Genomic DNA, 22,275 nt, shown 5'->3' on the forward strand with positions numbered 1-22,275 from the left:
GTCGCCTTTGTTCCCTGGATTACAGCTAAACTTGTGGTTTAGGAGGTGAGGTGAGGCAGCACGAGCCTGGGGAGAGGCAGCATTGTGTCTGGGTTTCATGTAGCAGCAGAGTTGTGGCATTATCCCACACAGTGGGATGTCCCTCAGCAGTGTTCCACTGATACTGTGGACATGCTGTACTATCCTACTAAAGCTGAAAATCTACAATAATTTGTAAGCATCAAAGAATTTTAGATTGTAAAATTCTCGTCACTTCATCTCAAAAAGAGAACAGTGAAACAAAATTTCTGAGAAGGGTGATAAGAGTAATGGGAGGTAAGGAGCTGCTTTTCGCCATTCCTGGATATGCAAGAGTCAACCATTTTGTTCAGTGAGCTGAATCAGAGTTGCAGTCCGTTCTTGTAGTGAGTAACACCCCAAGCTAACTTTTACAGCTATCAACACTAGGGTCCTGAAAAGAGAGCACTCTGAGGTGCCTAAGTCAAGATTTCCTAGGATTCGTAATCTCCTTTCATAGCTAGAGTGCTGAGACCATAGTGTCAATGACATGTTCATTTCTCTCTGGCTTTACATGCAGTCTCAGTAAATTATGGACCTTTGGCTACATCTGTTAGCATCTTCATGGACATTAATAGTTTGCTGAGGAAGTATCTACTGGATGTCCTGATGCTTTCTCCTTCCATGGGACTGTCTGCTACTGATGGCCACTGCTAGGCCTTGAGCAGTGCATTTATTGCAAGACTTTGACCTTCAGCACAGTTCACAGTTTGAGTGAAGTGTGTTGCAGTAGGAACCATGAAGCACTGCAGTCTGACAGATTTCGTAATCTGTCTTGTCAACCACAACTTCAGTGGTACTTTTCTGAAGTGTATGGAACTAGAAGGTAGAGCAAGATGGTGTCCAGAAATACCTCTGGTATTTTTATCATGTTATCACACCATTGGTGGTGGAGGAGAGGCAGAGAGCTTGCTCCATACTCTGCTCTTGCCTGTTTTCAGCTGTATGCAATATTTAGCTTAGTTTGGACTGGTTTGTATGTCAGTGCTGCCAGTTCTCTTCTGTTTTTCACAAACAGAATCAGAATAGAATAGAGAAGGGAAACCAGAAACTTATACTAGTCTAGAACTTGTAGAAGCTACGGAAATATATATTTTTTTTTACTTTAATTTGCTGTTAATTTATAAGATATTAATTTATATCATTATACTTCTGACACTTTGGACTGAAGAAGCAAGGCTTCACACTTCAGGTGGAAGGTCTGTGTTATTGTCATTTTATTTCGAATGTTCATGACCTTTGTGCACTAGGCTAGAAATAGGTGAGAAGGTAGCAACTAGTGATCCCCTGTTCAGAGTATGTTAAGACTTCCCTTCAACAGAAAGATTATCTGGATTGCGTTATTGCCTAATCCAGTATGGTTTAAGTAGTCTTGACACTTGATTAAGCAGTGTGTAAATGTATTTTCAGAAGTCTGTTTGTGCATGTATTTCTGCTCAATCCTTAGTTCAGGCTTCATTTTGGAAACAGATTTTGGCAGCACTTTTCTGTAGTTAGATTTAGCAGGATCCTCAGCCCATCTCTGAATCCAAAACATCTATTTGACATTCAGTATGAGTGGACAGTGTTTCAGAACAGCTCTCTCCCCCATGTTTTTAAATTGAGGATTTGAGACTTTGAGAGTTGTTGACAGTACTGGTTCCACAGGATGTCTTTTGTTGTGCTCATCAGTACTAGTGGTATGAAGCTCACTCTGTTTAGCATCTAATGCTAAGCATTGACCAGTGGTTGCACTCAAAGAGCTAATGTCCAAATGGAGACCAGAGACATGTGGTGTTCCTCAAGGGATGGTACTGGTATAAGTGCTGTTCGGCATCTTTGTTGGCAACATGAACAATGGAATTGAGTGCACCCTCAGCAAGCAACAAACCAAGGTGTGTTGTCTGGTTGACATGCTGGAGGGAAGGGAGGCCGTTCAGAGGGACCTTGACAGGCTGGAGAGGTGGACCCATGCCAACCTCATGAAGGTCAACAAGGCCAAGTGCAAGGTCCTGCACCTGGGTTGGGGCAATTGCAAGCACAAATACAGGCTGCGGGGAGAATGGATCAAAAACAGTCCTGAGGAGAAGGACTTGTGGGTAATGGTGGATGAGAAGCTCAACATGAGCCAGCAATGTATGCTTGCAGCCCAGAAAGCCAACCGTGTCCTGGGTGACATCAAAGGAAACATGGCCAGGAGGTTAAGGGAGGTGATTCTCCCCCTATACTCTGCTCTTGTGAAACCTCACTGGGAGAACTGTGTCCAGTTCTGAAGCCCCCAAAATAAAAAGAACATGGAGCTGTTGGAGCAAGTCCAGAGGAGGGCCACAAAGATGTTCCTAGGGCTGGAGCACCCCTCCCATGTAGGCAGGCTGAGAGAATTGGAGTTGTTGAGCCTGGAGAAGAGAAGGCTCCAGGGAGACATTATAGTGGCCTTCCAGCACCTGAAGGACCTATGGGAAAGCTGGGGAGGGACTTTTTACAAGGGCTTATAGTAAGAAGACAAGAGGTAATGGATCAAAACTGAAAGAAGGGAGATTTAAGTCTGACATTAGGAAGAGGGTGGTGAGACACTGGCCCAGGTTGTCTAGAAAAGTTGTGGCTCCCCCATCCCTGGCACTGTTCAAGGCTAGGTTGGATGGGCTTGGAGCAACCTGATCTAGTGGGAGGCGTCCCTGCTCGTGACAGGGAGGTTGGAATCTGATGATCTTTAAGGTCCCTGCCAACCCAAACCATTCTGTGAAAACTCTACACCTTCCCATTAGACAGTTGCAGAATTTCTAGGGACAAAAAATACTTTGAGAATTTTCAATGTCATTGAGTATCTGTTCTTTATAAAACATGGGAATTACATAAAACTGACCAAAAATATAATTTATTTTTTTAGATCCAGCCTGTTTTCTCTTTTAGGCAGTTTTTTAGAAATAACAAACCAATTCTGTAAAATTTTTCCTGGATATGTTGTTTTTCAGTGTCTACAAATACCTGAAGGGTGGATGTCAAGAATGGGCCAATGTCTTTTCAGTGGTGCCCTGTGATAGGACAAGGGGAAATGGCAGTAGGTTACAATACAGGAAGATCTACCTCAACATGAGGAAGAACTTCTTTACTGTGAGGGTTACAGAGCACTGGAAGAGGCTGCCCAGAGAGGAGAAGTAGTGGAGTCTCCTTCTCTGGAGATTTTCAAGACTCGTCTGGACGTGTTTCTGTATGATCTGCCCTAGGTGTTCCTGCTGCAGCAGGGGGTTGGGCTTGGTGATAGGTTCTATGATTCTATGACTTGCAGTTGTTTAATTGGAATAGAAAACCTTTGGAAATATATCATCACTTCATAGACACTGTGTAGGGCCTGTATTTAGATTAATGTTATTCCGTCCTTAATTATGTGGTAGTCCAATTGTCTGGAAGATAAATCTCAGTGTAAATTTATCATATTTTAAAAGTTCTGATATCTGGCAGGCAATGTTTCTGACTGTTACAGCCAACGGTAACAAGGTAATAAAATTCCGCCTATATTTCCCATTTAGGATTGCCTGATGTATTTCCTGGTATAAATATTGTAACAGCTGGAACAAGTTCAAAGGAAGTCTTTGTGGTATTGTTCATAAAACCAGCAAATTTAAGAGGCTTTGATTTACAATGTAAATGGGCAGGTCTCCTTTTCCTTTTTTATTTTTCTTTATAACCTGCAAAAAAGAGCCTAACTGAATTAAAGTTTGTCCCCCCTTTTTTTTTTCTTTCCCTCCTCCCTCAGATTGCAGCTATTCTCAGGAAACGAAAACTTGACTATTATTTGTACAAACTCCTACCTGAGATCTTGCAATCAAGTTCCTTTCTGACAGCAAATGGGTCCTTGTATATTGCTTGCTTTTGCATTCTAAGGTTAGTATACTGTCCTATAAATGCAATGTAATAGGAAAGCTGTTTGAATGCAACATTTCAATTTATATATGTATTTTTTTTTTAATAGGTCTGTTTGTAATGGGTAGGAGTAGGAAAAGCAACAGCTGTGCCATCATCTTTATTCTGCGTCTTACTACTTGCATATAAACTTTTTTTTTCTTATTTATGTAATATTGTAAATCAGTAAACAACTCAATTTATTCACTTTGATTCCTTTTCTTTGTTTTACTAATTCAAAGTACTTAGTTGCAGGAAATTCAGATATATTCTAGAGGGGAACTGAGAAGGCTTAATCTTTCTCTCCTGGAAAGAACTGATGTAATTGGATGTTGGTTTCTATTTTCCTGATGCAGGGGCTGTGACTTTTAATTATTCTAAACTTTATCCAGTCATCCAAGTTTGTACTTTCCTTATTTGTGGTCATAAATTAAGGAATATCAGCATATAGCACATATTCTGGGGTCCTGTAAGATACAGGCTTGCTCTGGAAGATGGGTATAAAAGGCATTTCTGTATTCTGAGCTTTTTCCAGTGTATATTTTGTATAAATATCAGGATAGTTAAAAATAAAACTTCCCTGTTTATGAACATGGTATTGTCCTACTTCCAAATGCATTTATTGTAAGAGATGTTATACCTATACATGTAAAGCTTTACAGTAGCTATGAATTTTTGAAAGTTATCTAACAGTTCACTGAACAGCCTCTCTGAAAGTTATTTGACAATTATGCCCTACTTCTAGATCTGTTTAGAGGCCTCTAAACTTTGCTTCAAAGCTTGTAGAAAGCTGAGGAGAGGAGGAGCTGTCTGAGGAGCCATGGAATGCTTTTTAAGTAAATAATTTGCAAAGTTAGAAGTGAATATTTAAGTAACAGGCTCTAAAGAATATTATTTTTTTTTCAGCAATCTGAGTTGTATTTAATTATCTTTAATTCTCTGAGCTGTAGAGTGGCCTTCCTTGTACTTGCCTGTGAACCTGCAGTGCCTTTCTTCAGTGGTGTAGTTGGATTTTACTCTCTAACTTACGGTTTTCAGCTGTTTCTCTAGCAGAGGTTGCTATCTGTCTTTTAGATCTGTGACTATGCCTGTGCTATTAAATTAAGCAGGTAAGAGATTAGCATCTGACTCTGAAGCCTATTGGCTTTGCTTCCCTTTCATCTATGTGGAACATAGCTGTCTAAAGTTGTTTTGACCACCAAAACAGCATGGCCAGATGCACAGTGGATAATGGGAACAGTACTATAAAGATAATCAGAGGGCTGGAGCACCTCTTCTATGAAGATTAATTGAGGGAGTTGGAGTTGCTTGGCCTGGAGAAGAGAAGGCTCCAGGGAGACTTTATAGTGGTTCTCCAGTACCTGAAGGGGCTACAGGAAAGATGGGGAGGGACTTTTTGCAAGCACATGTAGTGATTGGAAAAGGGATAATGTCTTTAAACTGGAAGAGGGTATATTTAGGTTAGACACTAGGAAGAAATTCTTTAGTGTGAGGGTGTTGGAGACACTGTCACAGGTTGCCCAGGGAAATTGTGGCTGGCCCCTCCCTGGCTGGGTTGAAAGGGGCTTGGAGCAACCCGGTGTAGTGGAAGGTGTCCCTGCCCATGCAGGTGTGTTGGAATGTGATGATCTTTAAGGTCCCTTCCAACCCAAACCATTGTATGAGTCTATGTAGACCTTGTACCCTGCATGTCTCCTTGAAGCATCTGTTGGGCTGACCCAGGCCAAAACCATGCAAAGGGCCATTCTAACAATTTAATGTGACAAGGGATACATGCAAGTGCTTACCCTGCTGTTCTTACAGCTGTGCAGCAGAGTAACTAACCAACATCTTGGGAGATGAATGTGCTTTTTCTGTTACAAAGAGATGGCCGAGAAGAGTTGTCACCTCCAGTAGGATCTCTGCAGACTGCCCACCACCTGCAACTGCAGGACTTGCAAATAGAAAATGTCAGCCTGTTAGTGAGGGTTCTAATTGGAGCTGGTGAGCAGAAACTACTACTAGAGACAAAAGAAGAAGGTATTGGCCTTATGGATTGTGCCTGTTGAAGTATAAGAATGTCCAGTTATAAGGAGTATTTTGCAGCTTTTCTGACCAGAATAAAATTCAGAGCCCCAGCAGTTAAGTGAATAAGATATGTAAGAGCTATTAAATGGCATTTCAGAGAACAATTGATAACATAATTATCAAAAGTCATACTTTCTAAATTTGCTAGTGTCCTTTGAAGGATAAATGTGTATCTGATGATGATCTGAATGGTGCATTATACATGAATTCCCAAATTACAAGATTGTCATAGGACTCTTCAAGAAGAAAGATCCTTTGTCTCCCAGGAATTAGTAATTGATTAGGGAGTAGTTAATATGAAATAAAACAAGGGATAAATCATCAATTTTCATAATAGGAAGAAGTTGCCAGTGGTGTTTCTTTTGTGTCCTTTGTCCTGGATATACCTAAAGAATCTGGAAAAAAGTGATGAAGAGTAGTGTGAGAGATTGCACAAGATTATTTAGGTTACAGAAATCTAAAAGTGGCTCTCATCCATTTCAGAAATATTTGTTGGTTAAAATAACTTCTGAAATTTGATAAAGAAAGCTTAAATTAATGCATTGGGAGAGAAAAAGCAGTCTTGTCCTTACATGGGGATGGGCTTTAAACTGGCTGCTGTTAATCAGGAATGTGTTTGAGAGTTGTCATGGGCAGGTTCTTTGAACAAGAGTACTTGAATATGGTCAAGGAGTCAAGTAGGTGTTATTTGGAGAGAAAATAAGAACAAGGCAGAAGGCTGTAGAAATCAATGTCATCTTTACAAGTTGAATACTGTATACCCTTTTTTTTTTTCCTTAAGAGCTTCTTCTGAGGTCATAATGTTGACAAATCCTTCACTTGGAATGTACTTAATATCAACATTGTCTTGCAGCATGAGCTGGATATGCTTCCTTCTCTCATCTGATGTTGGGTGGATGATGGAGGATGGAAATGTCAGACTTCAATTTTTTTATTTTTTATGTTTTTGAAACCTCTTTGTGTTTTTTTTTTTTTTTTAACTTTTATGATTCCTTGAATTAATTTCTGTGGGGTATAGTGTAATTCTTTCAGTAGTCCCTGAGAACAAGAGTAATTTTATGTCACTTTCCAGCTCAGAATGCAATTTGTTATTTTATGTTTCAATCTGTCAAAGAAATACCAGTACCTCGGTGCTGTTCTACAGAACTGGGCCTGTTTATGTCTGAACCTGAATGAAAACCGTGCAAAGAGATTGTCTGAGATCTTGGAGACCTCAACGGTGTAGATCTGATTCTAGACGGCGATGAAGTCAGATGTGATAGATTTGAATAATTAGATGCCTGCTGCTTGTATCTTTTTATGTTAGGAAGGTACATTACAGCAGAAGCAGCAGTTACTCAGAAAAAAAATTGCCCAGTAAACCCCATGCTGCCTGATCTTACCCTCTTGGAGTTCTCAGCTAAAGCAACGTATCGTTTGTAGCTGGCCACATTAACCTCATATTTACCTGCACAATTCCTGATTTGAGAAGAGTTGCCAGCTTCTTTCTTTTCTAGCACCAAGGAGACGTGTTGGCAGGCATATAGAGTGTCCTGGATAAAGTGACCACTTCACCTGTTCATACCGTTATCCCAGAGTTCCAGTGAATCTACAGGCACTGTGTATACTGAAAATACACCTTAGTTATCCAGTTACAACTAGAAGACCTAAATATGACATGTAATTGTTAGTGAGAAGCCTTGCTTGTGTTAGTATATCTTTTTGATGCTCTCTTAGTATTTACTTCCTTTCAGCTAGGGGAAACCACCAAAATTGTAAATGCTGCAAATATGTTCAAGGATGTAAAACAAGGCAAGAAAGGGCAATTAAAGTAATTTCAATCATTGTTTAATATTCTTACCATTTCAGAGATGGGCAAAATTTCAAAGAAGCCTAAATCCAGTATCAGCAGTGGCTTTGGCTGTGGCTGTTCAGCTGTTGATAGATGTTCTCATTCTAGAAAGGGTTACCAAGCTAACTTGGCTGCCCTGTTTTTTTTTATTTTCTTCATTTTTTTTTTTCAATGAAGTGAATTAGGGATTGTGCACAGGCTGCTCTGTTGGCAGAGCAGTGGGGTTGATGATCTCTGTTACAAATGTGTGACAGGCCAGCTGGGAATTGTAATCTTTTCCTCTGGTGAGATCCAGAAGACTACATCTGTCTGAGCTTCAGACAGAAGTGCTAGGCTCCGATGTTGACAGGCATTACATCTGTTCAATGAAAGGTGTGATTTAGTTATATTTTATTTTATTTTTTAGATTTTCAATTTTATTATGTGCAAAATCTCATGAGGACATGGTTCTCTTAGTTTAGCAACTACAGTAATTAAGTCTGTCCACATACAACTTCACATTAGCTTGCTTAATTTGATTCAACTGTATGTATCAACCAGCCTTTGAGGTTTGGATACAGTTGTACATTGAGCAATTAGATGCATAACCTGAAATAATTCATATTTCTCATTCCAATTTCTAACCATAGACCATGTGAAAATAACCATGCAAATAATGACACAAATTTGTTTTCATTTACTTCAGCAGAAGTTTAAATGTTTCATTTACTGATTGCACATTTTAATTTTCAGTAGGTTTTATTATGTAAAATATGTGACTGTTTCTAAAATCTTACCAAACTGAACATGTGAGCGTTTGTAGAAGGATTCTAAACCATGCCAGAGGAACAAATTCCTGTTTCTTTCCCACAGAAAATACATTGTTCTGTTACTTAACAGGTGTGCCTGCTAAGATGTGTTCATACTTACTAAGCAGTTTAAAATGACTTTTCTGAAACTTCATACAGTAATTGCTTTCCAAGAGAGTCCTAATAATGAACTTTAGCTCTGGCAGCATTTGGCATTGTCATCCTGAGAAATTATCCTTTTGCAGCCGTGGGAATGAACAGTGTGTGTAATTGCCATTACATCACTTGCTGCTGATACACTGGCCCTTTTCCCTTCTGAACATAAGCTGGCATTGCTCACTGGTCATGTTATTTTTACAGGAGAAGTCTGACATGAGGCTGCTCATGCCTTTTACAGCAAGAATGAAAGTCAGCTAATCAGATGGTATTGATTAATTATCTTTGTTCTCCTGTATTGTCAACATGAAATTTTATCTAAGAAAGTATGTTTCCCATTTTGTTTGTTGTATTTTGTTCTCTGTGTTTTTACTCCATTGTAACACTGTTTTCCTGGACTAATAGTGCTTATCAGCTGAGCAACATTGGTGTAATTGAAGTATGTTTATTATCATGCTACCACATTTCATGACTGCCTGCCTATTGTTTACTTCTGTGACCAACCTGAATTTGTTTGAAGGTGCAGGTGTCCTGAACAGACCAGATGTGGCTGGTGTCATTTTGTCTCACAGGCATTTTGCTTTTCCTCCTTTAAAAGTGACCAAATTATAAAAGTAGTTTTTTTAGATGTTGTCATTTGTTTAACTGTTTTTTTCAACTCTTACTGTTGGAGGAATTTTGATAGCTGAAATGATGTGGACTTTTTGAGTGAAGTCCAGCTCTGGTTGCAAAAACTGAGAACTTTCCCACCTTAATAGAACTGGGACATCACTGTCACTTACAATTATAACGTACAGATTGATTCCTTGGCTTACTGTAAGTGAGCGGTTTGCTGCTTTTAGCCTCAGGTAATTATTTTCTTGGAGTGTGACATATATTACAATACTTTGATTTGATTCCTGGCTCATCTAATTGCATCCCTACATTCCACAAGGCACATCATCTTGAAGGTTTATTTGGACAAGTAGCAGAGAGAGGACCAATAATAAGTTCTTTCAGAAGATTTTCCTGTTATTAATATTTGAAACTTTTCAGACACATAAAAGCAATCTTAAAAGCAATGCTTTCTTTGGAGAAAAGTAATGCTTTAAATGAAATTTATATGTTCATGAAGTGTTTCAGGTGTTTAATGCTTAGGAAGCACTTTGGGAACCCCTCTGAGAACTATTTGACTGTAAAAAATATAATTAGCGGTGTCCTGGTTTGAGCCAGGATGAAGCCAATTTTCCTTGTACTGATTTTTTTTTTTTTTTTTTTTTCCCCCCCCTTCAGTAAGCTTTCTTTTAACTAGCAACGATGTGTTCTAACTAAAGCTGATAAGACAGTGGCTCAAACCAGGACAAGTGGTGGTCATTTTTAAGTATTGAATAATGTAAAGAAAAAATAAAATGTGTAATTTGTGATAAAGGTAAAATACGGTGTTGTACATGAATGTTTCCATTGCTTTGCATATAATATGTGTACAAATTACATTTTCAGGAAGATACTTGGAAAATTCTACTTTTGGTCTCCTGGCTTTGGTGCTGCTTTACCTGCTTCTTACATGGCAATTCTCATCGAAAGGAAAAGCAGGTAGAGATTGTGTTTATGGATTTTCAGTTTTATGTAATAATATTTCTTGTTTTGGTTATTTGATTATTGGAATTTGACAATTCACTGGTTTTGTTTAAGAATGCTAGAAATGTATTAATTTGAAATAGTGTCTTTTGCAACCTTAGATTTAAATTTTGAAAGTTTCTTGTTTGTGGTATTTTTTTTCTTGCTTAATGTGTAGTTAGGTCTTTTAGGATTTCCTATTGAAGCAGTATTTCTTTTGTGTTTGGTTTTCTTTTAAAATTTAATTTAAATTTAGTCACAGAGAAGGAGCATGCTAGTGAAAGTTGCTGATGACTTCAGTTAACCTTGAGATCTAAGTTAAGATAGAGGAGTAATAGGATGTTGTGGAAAAAAAATGGAAAAGCTGAAGTAATCCAAATTGGATGAATGTAATGTTACGGAAAGCAAAGTTGTTCAGGAATGGTGCCAAAATTCAGATGTCAAGGGGAGGTTCCTTATGAAAGTGTGAAGAAGAGGGAAGAAGCTCTGAGTGTTCCAACAGTAGCCAAAAGCTGCCGTTGCAGTGTGACCCTGAGAGGTGTCAGGCTTGAAGTCCTGGGTTGTAAGGTTTTAATGTTTTGAAATTCAACTTATATTGCTAGTTTGTATCAATAGTGAAAGTTACAATGCTTAATTACTTTTATATGGCATGAGATGCTTTAGTAATCTAGTTAGTTTTTTTCCAAGTAGAGGGGGTTACAAAAGCGTAATGTAAGGGATTACTCTTTAAAAAATGATGAGGGGGGTTTAGTATTAGAGATGATGTGAATGCGCTTTGGGTTACTATGAATATCTGAAACTTTCTTAAGCAGTCATTGCAGAATAACTGCAAATACATGTATGTCATATTGAGTGACTGTCAGGTCCCATTCCTAAACTTCAGTCATGGAGTAAGCAAAGTTCAGTCCAAGTTTTAGGCAGATTGACAAAGTTTGGTGCTGTTAAAAGGATGAATATCCATTGTTTTTAAAGATTAAGGATGAATCAGAAGTTCTAGAAAGGTGGAAGCACCTCTAAATCACTTTATTTTTTGTAACTATAGACAAAATAATTGTAATAATGTTGCTAAATAAGTTAACTGTATTTTTCATGTCCTTTCTAGCTGGCTGCTTTTCATCTTGCTGCACTTATTTCCTAAGAGGGTAGATAGATTTTGGTAGAACTTTGTATCATTACTTATACTCTAACAGTGTTGTTGGCATCAGTGTTTTGTTTTGCTGTGAGAGCAAATGTTTACAGCACTAGCTTAACTTTTCCTACAGATCTGTTACAATGTGAGGATTCTCTGTGTCAGACTTCTAAAATTTCTAGATAGCACTAAAGGGGAAGAAATCAGTCTGGTTGTCCAGGTATTAGTTTCTTGTAGCTTTCAAAGTGTTTGGGAGTCAAGAGTTGAAACTGGTTTTGAGTCCAAACCTATACAAGCTTTTTGTTTAACAGTGGAACAGCTTTGAACAATTTGCACTCAATCCTATGTCTGTCAAGTGTAGCAAAAAGAGTAGGCAAAAGAAATTTTATGTCAAATGGGGATTTCTAGAAGTCTTAGTGGCAATGTATGAAAGCTTTGACAGGCTATCTGGATTCTGTTTAGTATCTGAAGTCTGAAAGAAATAAAAGCTGAAATAGAGGTGTGTGAAAATAGCAAAAGTAGGTTGGTACAGGTATGTAATGAATAATATTTAACACTTAATTCCTGGAAAGTTATTCTTTCTGTCAGAATCCAAACTGTGTGATCTAAGGTATTTTTCCTAAGAAGTTCACTTAACATTGCATCATATAAAATGCAGAAAGCTGAACATGTTGGATCATTGTTATTTATGAAAAAAAATTGAATTGCTAAATGGCATCAAAAGGTAGTTGAAAACATTTCTTTTTAAAACATTATTTATTATTATGAGTTGCTAACTATGTATAGTGTGTGAAATGCTCCTGCTGACAGACTTTCTGATTTCACATCTTTTTGCTTGTTAGCTTCTGTTGTGGGCAAAATGAAATGTTGGTAGACCTGTACTCTATTGGGAAGCTGATGTTCAACATGGAGACACACAGTGGCGTTTTCGGTTGTATCCTCCGTAGCTTACAACAAATTGTATTGAAAAATCAGGTGGGAAAAAGTCTGAATTTGAGTTCAGAAGACATATCTCTAGCCCTTTAGATTGCTACTAGCAGCTGGCAGTAACATTAAACTTAATAATTTAATCTCTTCCCAACTGGATACCCTATTTTAAGTACCTCACTGGCATTTGCTTGCACAGCATCCCTGTCAGTCCTGAACTTGGGAACAGTAAACTTGTAAAATCGGATTTTCTTTTGAGTGTTGCTATTCATGTGTGCCAGCCTTGTACATTTTATAATTCTTACAGAATGATGGGAAAAAAGAGACGGGTATCTTGTCTAGGCACATTCTAATCCTGAGGAGGAGCAAGTTGTCTAATGGATTACAGGACTAGCTGGATTATAGTTTGTCTCTGTGTAATATATAATTGCAAATTGGTGTGGCACTGACAATGAAAAAAGGAGGTAACATTGCACAGAAATTTCAGTCTTGGGAAATTATCTGCATTATATTGTAGTACTACAGTTCTATGAAGATATAGATTGCATGTTAGCGTGTCCATGTGTATTCTATTTGGTGATTATAAAATATGGTTATCCTGTCTATGAAAACAAGTTTATTAGCCTCTGTGGAAACAGTAAAGGAGTAAGATCACTTGTAAACTTTTTTTGTATATGTACATATGAATGTTCTGTGAGCTTATGGGAAGAGAACTAGTCACGCTATTTTGAGTAAGTAATGTTTTGATATGAGTTATTTTCGTAGGTAATAGCTGAAGGTAGGTACATAAACATGGAATTTTGGACTAGATGATCTTTCGAGGTCCCTTCCAACACCTAGGATTCTATGATTCTATGAATTCTGTGTTTGTACTGCCCAGATTCATATTTTTGCCTGTAATCCCTTACTTCAGTAGGAGTAACTCAGAATTTTTTGCCTTTTTCTGCTATTCTCAAGCAGTGTGGGTTACCTGTTCAGATTAGGAGGAAGCATTCTTACTGGCCAGTGCAGAATTTATAAATGACAATCCTGACGTCTATTAAGTGCACAGCTGGTACACGTTTGATGCTCTGAGGAGTGCAAAGATAGCCCAGAGCACATAGTACACGGCTTAGTCTAAAAAACATGGTACTACCTTGTTCTAGAAGGATGGAGACTGTTAGAAGGCAAGGAAGTAACTGAATATTCTTGTTAAAATTGTTGTGAATGAAACTGCTGAAATGTGATTTGAGACTTGGCTGAAGGCAGCCTGTTACTGGAAATCTGATTAGATGGGTTGTACCTTACTGTTTTCTGAGACAAAGAAGTCTGATAGCTCAGTGGAGAGCCTGTATTTAAGACCTCTGTGATTACTATGAGGGAAAAGAATGATGTTCTCTTATATGTTTTGTAGATCTACAGATGTTTCAAAACCCTTTAAGTTGCTTTTTGCTACTAGCTAAATGATAAACGTCAGTTTGTTGGATTCTTGTTAAAAAAATAATGTGAGTTCCAAGAACTGTAACTAAAGCTTTAGGAAGGGACACAATTCCAGTTTTAATGAAATTAATTGTCTTACTGCCTGGCTAACTTCCCCCCACCCCCTTGGTCCTTTGTATGTAATTAAGCCAAAGAAAGTTTTAACTACAGCCATCTAAAAGTTCTGTGGCAGTTCTGAGGGGACTCTTCTGGGATTGCCCTCTGCTCCCCCCTTAGGCTGCATTAATGTTTACTTACTGGCTGTTAACATTATAGCGGCGCCTGTCTCGTCGCTACAGTTGAGACTGTTTCACTGATGGCATTATAAAACTTTAAGTTTAGGGCTTTTATGATTTGGTTGTAAAATCTTGCTCAGGGCAACTATTGGCAGCGTGTTTTTTAGTTGAAAACTGGGTGTTTTTCATAAAAAAATTCACTATGCTGGACTCAAATATTGGAAGCATGTGCATTTAAAAAGTGATATAGTGCAGCAGTGAACATTATAGAGAACATCTATATATAGACATATACACAGTGTTCTTGCAAACAAAAGTATTGCTAAGTATTGCTTAGAAAAGTGGCAGAAACATTATAATGTTGAATTTTTAGGCTGTACCTTGGTTCTCCTGATGAAACATTCAGTTGCCGCTAGGGTTATTTGCTTCCCATAAATGCCATTAGTCTAAATACATTTTAAAGGAAGAATACGGCAGTATGGTAATGATAAAATGTACGCTCTAAAGAAATAGAACATATTTGTAAGTAGGTCCATTAAAATAATTTTTTTTTTGGTATATAGAGGACTAAGGAAAACATTGGACTGATACTTGTTGAAGATGGTGACTTGACTAATAAGAATGAAGAAAAAATGGAGTAATGAAATGCTTTTTTATTTTTTATTTCAGTCTTTAATAATACTGACCTTGAACTGCCTGGATCCCCGAGTTACAGGAGCACAAGTGTGGGAACAGTGCTATATTTAATTCAGCTGTGGAATCCCTTTTGTTCTTTATGCAAGGAAGATCCTCTCTCCCATACTGTGCTCTTGATTATTCCTACAATCAGGCTATCCTTCACCCCTGCCCTTTACTCCTTTTGATTCTGTATGTGCACATAGGTATAATCCTTAAACTTTTGCATGCCTTTTGAAAAGAAGTGGTTACAGTCAACATGTTGACTTTTGTAACCACCTGAAATGTGTGTTTCTGTTTCATACCAGTCAACTCTTCCCAACCAGCTGAGTGAATAACCACTATGTGTCTCATTTATAAAAAGTCAGGCTAGATAATGGTCTTAGCTAGATTTCATCCACCTTAGATGGATAGTTTGTCAAGGTGAATCCTTTAGTTGTGAATGGAGCAAGAAGGATCCTTGAGGAATCAGTGATTTGAGTCCCAGGCATTTGTAATCAATCAGCCCAGGTTATAACTAATCAAGCTTCTGAAAAAATGTCACCATGCCTGCAGAAGTCTTCAGCAACCAATTTTGAAGATTTTTCAGCCTCTGGTATTCAGGCATTGGAGAAATTTGGTCCAGCTTGCTTGTGTGGCCCTTGAAGTTTTGCACAAGATGGAGGAGCGGAAGAGCAGCTACAATTTTATAGTCAAGAATCAATTTTCTGGGATAACACAGGCAGATAGAGTAAGCCTGCTGGAAGGTTGCATATAAAATACATACCTGTGATTCTGCGGATGCTGAAGAGTGGGTGCCAAGACACCTGAGTGGGTCTTTACAGACCAGGTTTATTATATCTTAGTGTTGTTACAGTTGGGGCTGACCTGGATCATGCAGGTCTATTTGGTTGCATTTGCTCAATGGTTTCCAGTTCCCTGAGTTTCAGGAAGATTTACCAGCTTAGGCAGAGAACCATCCATGAGGTTACTTCATGAATAATAGTAAAATAAAGACATCACAGGCAGCACCCATTAAGCTCTGCACTACCTCTGTCAGTTCACATGGGGCCAGCGTGGATGGACAAAGGGCAGTGCTAAGGTCAGGCTACAAACTCTGATAGATCCCAGGTGATTCTGTGTAGCTAGCTCTACCTGCACTGCTCCATAACTAATTGAGACTTGATCATAGTTTAATTTTTTTTAATTATTATTTTAAGGGCTGCTTTTGGCAAATGTGTTTTTGAAATATTTACTTTGTAGGCTGAAAACTAAATAAAAGTGATTTAGTCATCTGAGTATTAATATAATTTTGTATTCTACTTTTCATCATTAACACTAAAAACCCCACTAAAAACCTGAGAGAGCTTGGAGTTCTATTGAAATACCTACAGATAAAATGTTAAAATTCAGACTGCTGCTAAGCGTTGGACTATTCTGCAAGTATGACTTGGATTCAAATGGCACAAGAGTGGATTAATTACTCTGTTCTGTCTGCTCGGCACTAGCATCCAGGAGACACTCATCTGGATTTCCTTGGCTTAAGCAAACACTTAATACATCTTCTGTGTCTGAATGCTTGCATGTAACATGCAGCTCCCAGAGGGGGCACAATAAATATTCTGCTAGTGTAGAATAAACTTCAGATGGTGCCTAGGTGAGCTGGCTGTAGTGCTGGCTGATGTGGCAATGAAAAGCTTGACATTTACCTGGCTAGATAACATCTGTGCCTACCATACCTCTGGTACAATGGCTGAAAGTCTTTGAGGGGACTTTTTTTGTGTTATGTTCCTCAGATCTGCTCATAGGACATTTTTTTCAGGTAGTACAGATGAGAGGACCTAAAAATCTTTGTTTCGTGTAAACCACACCTATAAACCCTCTGAAAGTGAAGTGACTCATTCCTGTAGCCTCATTGCTCCAAAGGAATTAATATTGTTAGCTACTGCAGGAGGAAAAGTGTGGAGGTAGAGACGTAGAATGAGAATGATTTGTTATATTTAGCCACGCAAGGGTTTTCTGTGCTAAAGATTACAGCAGTGTATTGTGGTTAAACATCTTGCTTCCCCTTCCTGCCCTCTCCCTTCCACATCCCGGGACAGAAAAAATGATATGTTTTTATTTCCTTTAGTAAGTTCTGTGGATTGCATAGTGTTTCTTGTAATCAGATGACCCCCACTCCAGATTGAAACTTTTTTGTGAAGTGTATACCTTTACAACCTTCTCTGAAAGATGGTCTGTCTGAAAAGTAGGAACAACAGAGTGCACAGCATTAAAGGCAAGCATAAAACAGGTCTCATGAATTTGGGCCAGTACCTGTCATCACAATCCAGGCGGCTCCAACTTTAATAAAAGACTGAAGCAATATGGACTGTCTGTTAGTAGAGCATCATTTTGTCTACTTGAAGGAATTTGTATGTACTCCACATTGCTTCATCAGTTATAAGTTTTTCTTTTTAAGCTCTTCTTCAGTGTCTGTTACTCATTCCTTGTGAGCAATGGACTGAGGAACTAGCTAAAATATCGCCTCCTGGCATTTTTGAACTTTGAGTTTAAAGTTAAAACATAATAAGTTGAAACTGGTCTTGGAAATAGCTTCTTTCTTCCTTTTGATAGGCGAAATGTTACACTAATATCCGTAGTATCTGGCACAGTTCATCAAGGAATACTGATGCCCTGCCAGAAACTGACTTCTCAGTCAGTAGGGATGTATTGGAAAGACACTCAGTCAAACCTTAAGTAGGGCTTGCCTACTTTCCTAGAAAAGGTTTACATTGGCTTCTGGCACTGCTGTTCCTTGGGACCCCTTGTGTTTTAGGTCCTTACAGATGTAAGCACACTCTTAACAGCATTAATTCATCTTCTGGACAGCTAACTCAGAGTTTCTAACTGAATTTGAAGCCTGTTTTTACATTACTTGACATGCTGCCTTTTGGCTCCTTTTGGAGGAAGAAAACCCACACAAGTGGCTCTGTATGTTGTTAAGTCTAAATTCATACCCTACTTCTGTTGGAATAGCTGATCTGCTGCTTTTGAATACAACGGCATGTAGAAATTAGTAGCACCATGTCAAAAAGGACAGTAGTCTTCTCTGTGATTTGGATTGATTTATCACCTTAGCTTTTTTTTTTTTTTTGCATATTCAGGTATTTTGTCAACAGTGTGGTCTGAGCACAAATGTAACCATTGAAACATGAGTCTAAACAGAAGATTAACTCTAAACATGCAAACAAACTGATAGCTACCAGTTTGACAGACTGGAAAAAATGCATTGTGTTGCTTAAGACTTTCAAAATAGATGAAAAATCTAGTTATTTGAGTAGCTTATTGAAAAAAAAACACTTGTATTGTGGAATGGACTGTCTTAAACTGGGCACAGAATATGACTTGGGAAGGGAAAGGCTGCTATTTCAAGGGGCTTCTGGCGAAGCCTCTGGAGCTGCTTCTCACGGAGCTGCTGTGAGCTGGGTTTGAGATGTGCAGGTAGGGTATGGGTGAATGACACTTGGGAAGGGCTAGAGAGTAGAAGACAACAGGTCAAGCACTGGATGAATTTCCACTGATGTTGGGACAAGCCTAAGCTGTCTGCTAGAGTAGTAGCCTTATATGAGAATTTTTTTTCTTGTTCTTTTTGGCCTTGTCACTCCTAAAATATACTGAATATATGTCCAAGGCCAGTGAATATTGCCTATCTCTGCAACTCTGAATTTTCAGTGCCTTGTCTTGCTCTTCTGCAGTTCTGAGGTTTCCATGCTCTGTCTTGCTCTTCCTAATTTTTATGAACTGTTTAGTCCATCACGTCGTCTTTTTGCTATGAAACAGTAGGAATTGCCAGCAAAATATGAAGAGGCAGTGACCTGCTGCTGCTAAAGATCTCCAAAGCAATTTTGCTCAGACACAGTGTTTGCTTGTGTGCCCTATGGGCATACCTTCCAGACAGAGTGGCCAAGCAGCATGTTGTGTCCCAACTGGGAAGGTGCCCAGAAAAGAACTGTGTGTTTTCTTTTTGATTGACTGAGCTGATTAAAAACAATTCTGTGTTACTATCAACAGTCCAAAGAAATTGTTATTTGAGGCCTTACTTAACACTAGATAGGCCCTCTATACCAAGAATGTGAATAATTTAAAAAATTGCTGGAAATCCTTCATTTCTTTTCCTGAGGTTTGATTAATTTGTTATTCTTCTGTTATCTAGGAGTCAATCCTTTTCTGAAAATAATAAGCTTTTCGGAATCTGATTTTTATCTCTTCATGGAATCTTGTGAGGTTAAATCACACTTTAATTAAGAATTTTCCCCCTCTCTGTAGGTCAGGCTTTGTTTTGACTCTTGGCTTTGTAGATGCCATAGAGAAACTGGGAGAAAAGAAAGAGGGGAGGGCATGTTGAAAGAAAATCTGTATAAAATAGAGTATAAAATAGTTAAAAAATTAAGCTATAGATGTTATCTTGTGCTGCACTAGCTGAAAACTAAGAATTATTGGTACTAATTTAGCTGGAATGCATTTACTGTAGATATATTTTCTTTTTGGCTTCCTTCCCTTTCCAGTTTTCTCATACTCTCTTTTGGCATGTGTTCAAATCATAGAAAATGTTGAGTTTATTTTCCTTCCTTTTAAGAATAACGAATTCTGAGTATTTGCAAAAAAACATTTTACTTAACATGCAATGTGCTCAAAGCAAGTATTAATGATTTGCAGTTTTAAGCAACCTGTAAAGTGTCTCTTTCCTACTTGAAATAACCCAAAATTTTGAAATAGAAAATTTCTTAAAAAATATTGAGTTGTGGCTCCTTAAACTGCATTTTTGACATGAAGTTCCTGAATATTATCTTCATGTAAAAAACTTGCAACTGGTATTTACTAAGCTCAAAAAGTAATAATTTTCTTTTTTGAAAACTTACTGCTTAGGTCTGTTTTCATAATTTTCAGCATTATTTTGAAAGCTTTTCTGTTCCTGCTGATTTTGAGTGAACTTTTGCACCAGGATTTTGCTGCTGGCCTCCAGCTGTCAGTAGGAAATTGGTGGGTGTGAGAGATTAACGATACCCTAAACATAATCTGTAGTGCTTGTGTTATTACAGGGGTGCAATCACAAGTCCAGATCTACAGTTGGTTAGTTTATGGTGTTAAACTGCTGTAGTGCACAGAAAAAACCCCAACAACCTGGCCTCTTCATTTTGACCTTTTTCTTTTCAGGAGAAACCTGTGATTTGTGTGTTTGATTTAATTTTGCAGGTTATAAAACAGTGAGTTTTAGAGTGGTGGTGTAGGGAGGGAAGCTTTGGGGAGGAATTCTTCCTGTTTTTGCAGACCACAAATCCTGTCTGGGGAGCCGTTATAAACCATTATGGTTTATGCTCAGAAATTAAAGCCAGAGTTAATGCTTGCTGCTTTTTTTTTTTTTATTTTTTTTTTTATTTTGTTTTTTTAGGGTCAAATATCCTCTAATTTCCCTATAACAAGTCAATATAGCCAAGTTATTTCCTTTCATAGACTCATATCATAGAATGGTTTGGGTTGGAAGGGACCTTTAAGATCATCTAGTTCCAACCCCCCTGCATGGGCAGAGATACCCTCCACTATTCCAGGTTACTCAAACCCCCAACCAACCTGGCTGTGAACACTTTCAGGGAGGGGGCAGCCACAGCTTTCCTGGGCAACCTGTGCCAGTGTCTCACCAACCTCGAAGTAAAAAATTACTTCCTAATATCTAACCCAAATCTTCCCTCTTCCAGCTTAAAACCATTGCTCTTTGTCCTATTGCTACACACCCTGGTAAAAATGCTCTACCTTTTTTTTTTTTTTTTTTTTTTCCCCTCATTTTCTCATATGTACCTTGGAATCCACTTATTCTTTTCCAAGTAGCTTTATTTGTGATTTCTTAGACTTGCAAAGAATAAAAAAAAAAAAAGGATCACTGATTATAAATAAGGTGATAAATGTCAGAATATGCAGTAGACTCAATGAACAGTGGTATTCATATAAAATTCAAACTTGAATTTGTAGGAAGCATGTAAAAATGTATTTTTTTCATAAATCCACTATGTTAAAGCCACATGTAGTTCAGACCTTGTCATAAAGGCCACAAGAAAAGATAAGTTTGACTTGTTTCATTCTAGTGCTTACTAACTCTCATGTCAGGCTTGTTGGTTTGGCAAGATGAAGAATAGTTTTGGAAAAGCAAATAGTAAGGTACATGATTTTTTGGACTGGAGATAAAGTTAGAAGGCTTAATAGAAAAGCTAAAACTATCCTTCTTGTTTTAACAGTGAGCTGGATATTTTTTATTTTGTGTATTTTTGCCTCCACATAATCTATTTCAATATGGATATTTTAATATGTGGAAGAACATAACCTCTCAGTGAGCCTGTTAAATCAGAGAATATGTTCTCTTAACTGCATGCATGAAGGTTTTTAACATGCTGCTTTATCCATCTTCAGGCTTCTCCTAAGCCATCTGTTCTTCTGCTTGTTGCTGTATGCTGGGTTACAAGAGCTGTAGCAGGGTATGGCTCCTGCTGTGCTTGCCCTCATGTGCACCTCACCCTGAGGTGTGAATTTACTGTGTCACTGTTGCAGCTCACACCTAGAACTGTTCTCACTGATAAATGTCCGTTTAGTCGATTTATGTGAATTTTGTACGCAGTGGTGTTCATCTTGCTGTAGTAATTCCCCCCTAATTTTGAGTAAGAAAAAAAATGTGATCATTAAAAGCACAAGACTTGTAAAAAATGCAGTTATAGTAGTTCAGATATGTTTAATTAATTGCAGCGAATATTGAGATTTCAGGATGTCTACTTGGAGAGGTTTGTGGTTTAACTGAAAAAAGGGAACAGAAAAAACAGTGCTTTAAACTTAGTATTGCCAAAATGGGTACTTGATCGGAAAAATGCAGGGACTGGAGTGCTGTGTGTTAGGTGTGTCAGATGGACTGGGAAGGCAAAACATGCAAGAGAGAAATACTCAAAAGGAGGAGTGAATTCTGAGAGACAAATACCTTAAAAATGACAGGGGCATGTAGCTATAGGACAAGGGATAATAGTTTTAAGATGAAACAGGGTAGATTTAGGTTAGACATTAGGAAGAAATTGTTTAGTGTGAGGGTGTTGAGACAGTGTCACAGGTTGCTGAGGGACGTTGTAGCTTTTGCATCCCCAGAAGTGTCCAAGGCCAGGTTGGATGGGGCTTGGAGCAACCTGATCTAGTGGGCGGTGTCCCTGCCCATGGAGGGGGTGTTGGAACTAGATGGTCTTTAAGGTCCTTTCCAACCCAAACCATTCTGTGATTCTCTGTTTCTGTGATGCGTGCTACCTCCCCTGTGGCTATTTGGAGAAAGAGAAGGTGTTTGATTTCTGTTGGAAATTTTCTCTGAGTGTTGCTGTGGTTGAATTATTTTATGGTAAAATTGCCACAAGCATAAGTATGGTATATGGATTCTTACCACTGTCAGGCAAGTCCTTTTTTTATTGTTGTTGCTTTTTTTTTTTTTTTTTTTTT

At 38.2% G+C, this 22,275-nt stretch overlaps 1 protein-coding gene across 1 annotated transcript in view; it reads left to right on the forward strand.

Annotated features, from left to right (window-relative positions):
* The first annotated feature begins 1,886 nt into the window (after positions 1-1,886).
* TMEM135 (transmembrane protein 135) overlaps positions 1,887-22,275 on the forward strand; it is a 153,142-nt gene continuing 132,753 nt past the window's right edge. The window contains exons 1-3 of the mRNA XM_010004415.1: positions 1,887-1,931; positions 3,791-3,918; positions 10,258-10,350. Coding sequence (XP_010002717.1) covers positions 1,887-1,931; positions 3,791-3,918; positions 10,258-10,350 — 266 coding nt within the window. The remainder of the gene's footprint in view (positions 1,932-3,790; positions 3,919-10,257; positions 10,351-22,275) is intronic.

The sequence above is a fragment of the Chaetura pelagica genome, unplaced genomic scaffold (genome assembly GCF_000747805.2).
Source record: "Chaetura pelagica isolate M959 unplaced genomic scaffold, ChaPel_1.0 scaffold59, whole genome shotgun sequence".
In the NCBI taxonomy this organism is placed as follows: Eukaryota; Metazoa; Chordata; class Aves; order Apodiformes; family Apodidae; genus Chaetura; species Chaetura pelagica.